The sequence below is a fragment of the Protobothrops mucrosquamatus genome, unplaced genomic scaffold (assembly GCF_001527695.2).
Source record: "Protobothrops mucrosquamatus isolate PMUCROS unplaced genomic scaffold, P.Mucros_1.0 scaffold10, whole genome shotgun sequence".
Taxonomy (NCBI): domain Eukaryota; kingdom Metazoa; phylum Chordata; class Lepidosauria; order Squamata; family Viperidae; genus Protobothrops; species Protobothrops mucrosquamatus.
In genome coordinates, this window is record NW_015386397.1 from 2280050 (window position 1) to 2283770 (window position 3721).

Genomic DNA, 3721 nt, shown 5'->3' on the forward strand with positions numbered 1-3721 from the left:
CACGTGCGCCTGGGACGGGGCCAGCCCGGGAAAGGGACTTCCTGGCCGCCCTTCTCCCAGGGGCGGGACACCCGGGCGCAGGGCCAATGAGGAGCCCTGCGAGGGGGCAAGTCCCATGAGAGAGAGAGAGAGACAGAAGTGCAAGTGCAAGTGCCTCTGTCTCTGTCTCTCTCTCTCTTTCTCTCTCTCTCTCTCTCTCTCTCTCATGGGACTTGCCGGAGGGCCGTGGGAGGGCCGCATTTACATAGTGCAGGGAGGGCTGTTCGAGGGCCGGATTAAACCGGGCCGCGGGCCGCAAATGGCCCGCGGGCCGGACTTTGGACATGCCTGCTCTAGAGCACCTCTAAATTATAATAAAGGTACAGTTTAAAGTGCTATGCAATAAGTGTTATCTAGCACCATAATAGGGAATTTGGGAAGAAATCCAAAATAATGAAATGACAACAAATTGTCATGTGTGATGCAAACCTATCACATGCTTTAGAACAATTCTTTGTCATTTTAGTCTGAAATAACAAAAGGTGTTTGATGCTACAATTGGTCTTAAAGTTCCTGGATCATGAAATCTTGCTTTTCAATTATGTTTAATCGTTTGTAATAATAATTACTTTTCCCACGAGGCTGTTCTTTACATATCTACTCTGTGCTGGGAAGAGGGAGGGGGGAAGGGCCTCCTAAAGGTACCTCATGGATGACAAAGGTGAAGCTGATGAGAGTTGGCATTCGGGGATGAGTGGTGGCAGAATTGCTTCCAGGACCTTCTGGCTCCTTCTAAAATAAAAGGGGGAAAAAAGTAATATCTGGATTTCCCATACCTGCATCAATACAACTTTCCTTTAAGAATGGCTTCTCAAATATGAGAAATTTTATTTTTAAAATTATATATATTCATATATTAACACCTTAATTGTACACATCCAGTCCCCGCCCTCACAGAGCATTTTTTTCTTTATTTCTAACATCATCATCACCACATCCCATGTGACTCTTGGAGGCTACTTTATAAAGCATCTCTTCCCCTAAAGTCCTCATTTGCAAAAAAACAAAAAACAAAAAAACAAAAACCTTGTCTGCCTGAAACCAGAGACACGAGAATTCTTGCATTTTGACCAAGCGGTTTATATAACAGAAACAGATGAGTCATTTAATACCCACAGCCAACCACATCAATTCATTACACTATCAGGATGAACAGCGAAGATTCAGATGATGTCCTGTAGATCATTTTATTACCAAATACATTTTCACAGGTCAGAGCTCGTCATTCCATACACAACCAATGTTTCCATGTACAAATAACTGGTCCTTTGAGTTGGATAATAGAAGAATATCATAGCCACCCATTCCAATGCCTAAGATTATAACTGCTAAGAAAGAGTCTGATAAGAGACAATATAACATCAGAAATTCTAAGCTTATCATTTTGGACAAGCAACAACATCTTGAAGAATGTTATTCTACTTCTGACTAAAGCAACCCATTTTTTTTTTTATACAAAGCATCCCTTGGTTTATATTATAGCTCTACATGTTCTCGTTTATGGACTAATTTGGAAGGAATGATTAGAGAGCAGTGTGGCTACCCATCTCAAGGAAGCCTGTCAAGATTTTTATTGGCAAACAGTATTTTTAGGCAAGAGTTGAAAATTGGTTGGGTGGTGGATGGAGCAGCAGCGTGATACAAGTTCTGCCCCTTGTGATGGACCTGTTCAAAAGGGGGCAGGACATGCCTCATCTTGCTGAGCGTAACCTCTCCTGGCAGATGTTGCTGGGATCTGCTGCAGGGCTGCTCACTTCAAAGACTCCTGATTGCTTTGTCTTTAAATCAGGTGTGATTATTTTTTAAAAAAAATAAAAATAAAACATGGTTAGATACCTCCATTGTTGAGGTAGCTATTCTTATCCACTTTGTATAGTTTATATATTTGATTTTATAATATTTATTTTTTTAACATGTTTATATTTGTTGTTTTATCCACTTGCTGTACACTGCCAGAACTGCTTTTGGTTAGATGGGCTGCTATGCAAATCTGATTAATAAATAAAATAAAATAAATTGTCAACAATAAAATATCACTGAATATATGATTATCCTCCACAAGTAGCATAGATGGCCATAGTAGCCTTAACTCAATGGTGATTTCCTTGCTTGCTCCTGTTATTAGTTGATTCATTCTCACCCAAGGGTTCCAGGTGACATCCCAGCCGAGGACTTGATTGATCGCCTTGATAGAGTCCCTGTTTTGGCCAGCTGTGTGCTTTGATCCTAAAAGATAAGATTAAAAATACAAGATGAAAAATCTGCAAGAACAAGTTGGTGTAGTACATAGACATCTTCCAAAGCAATGGCTGTTTTATCTCTTGAATTGTGTTCTTTTTTTTTGGTCAGGAGCTTGCTAAGGTATCCTGAATTTCAGAAAAACATTAAAAGATTGATCCAAGTACCATACTTCACATAGTAGTGTGCCCCTGCTGCTCCAAAAAGGGAGACATTCTAAAGCCAGCAATACCCAGGTGATAGGTTTCTTTGTGGCAAATGCTAAATTTTCAGAATTTCTAGACAGAATGATATTATTGAACTGCTAGGAAGCAACTCTGTAAGGAAGTGTTAAAAGCCAAGGGGCATTTGGCACTATTAAGATGAGGTTCTTATGTTAATGGAAGGAAGAAATCCTCTAACTATTTCTTGAATTCTCATATAATGCCAAGATAAGATGGTGGCTCTTCGGACTTCGAGTTTTTCGTAGGTCCTGGTGAGCAGGAAGGTTTCCTCCCCGTAGAGATAAGAAAAGAAAAGAAGAAAAAACTTCCTCCCTCTTCCAGCACCTTAAAGCTACAGGACATGAAATTGATTTCGAAGGAACCAAACTAATCTCCAAAACTGCACACCACAACAAGAGAATAATTATGGAAGCCATCGAAATAGAAAAACACCCCCACAACATGAATAAATGTCTACCAGATATCTGGAAACTAACCCTAATCAACAAACAGGTCCTAGCCACGAAAACTGACACCGGACCCAGAACAACACAGTACGCCACCACCATTCACCCTCACCAGACCCAAACACATCCCTCAGACGAAATGCAACCACCAGCCAGAAGCCAAACCACGACGACATCACCAGCTGCTGCACCTCCCTCCGACCCCCACACAAAGCAAATGGACACACGCCATGAACACAGAGCTAGACCGCAAACTTGGAGCCAAACCAAAGCCCGGTATGCTACATCACAGCCTTCTGCTCTGGACATCACATCACAGAACTCAGGAGGTTACAGCTCCGATCACACTTTGCTCACACAAGCTGAAGACCCCAGCCTGAAGATGACGAGAGGGACCTTGTCGAAACATCGCCAAGATACTCTCAATCTTACACGGGAAAAGACCCGAATATGCCAAGACCAGCATATAGCCATTTCAAACTTTTTAGTTCTTTTCAACCAGACATACCCTTCTGAGATTCGAACCTGGGCTGTCTGCATGTTAAGCAGATGTACAGTATATATATATATACTGTACAACAAAGCCCCCACCCAAACAGAACACTCCCCCATCCAATCAGAACACAGCCAACCCCCCATCCAATCAGAGCACAGCCAAGCTCCTTAACCAATCAGAACACACCTCCACCCAATCAGAACACAGCCAAGCTCCCACCCAATCAGCTCAAACCCCACTGGCAGTTAAAAGGAAGAAACAGCAGCGATCACACACAC

General features: G+C 42.1%; 1 protein-coding gene across 1 annotated transcript in view; it reads right to left on the bottom strand.

The window, feature by feature from the left end:
• Positions 1-3721, bottom strand: part of ABI3 (ABI family member 3) — a 19516-nt gene that overhangs the window by 2966 nt on the left and 12829 nt on the right. The window contains exons 4-5 of the mRNA XM_029283041.1: positions 2180-2265; positions 685-771 (exon numbers count right to left, since the gene is read on the bottom strand). Coding sequence (XP_029138874.1) covers positions 685-771; positions 2180-2265 — 173 coding nt within the window. The remainder of the gene's footprint in view (positions 1-684; positions 772-2179; positions 2266-3721) is intronic.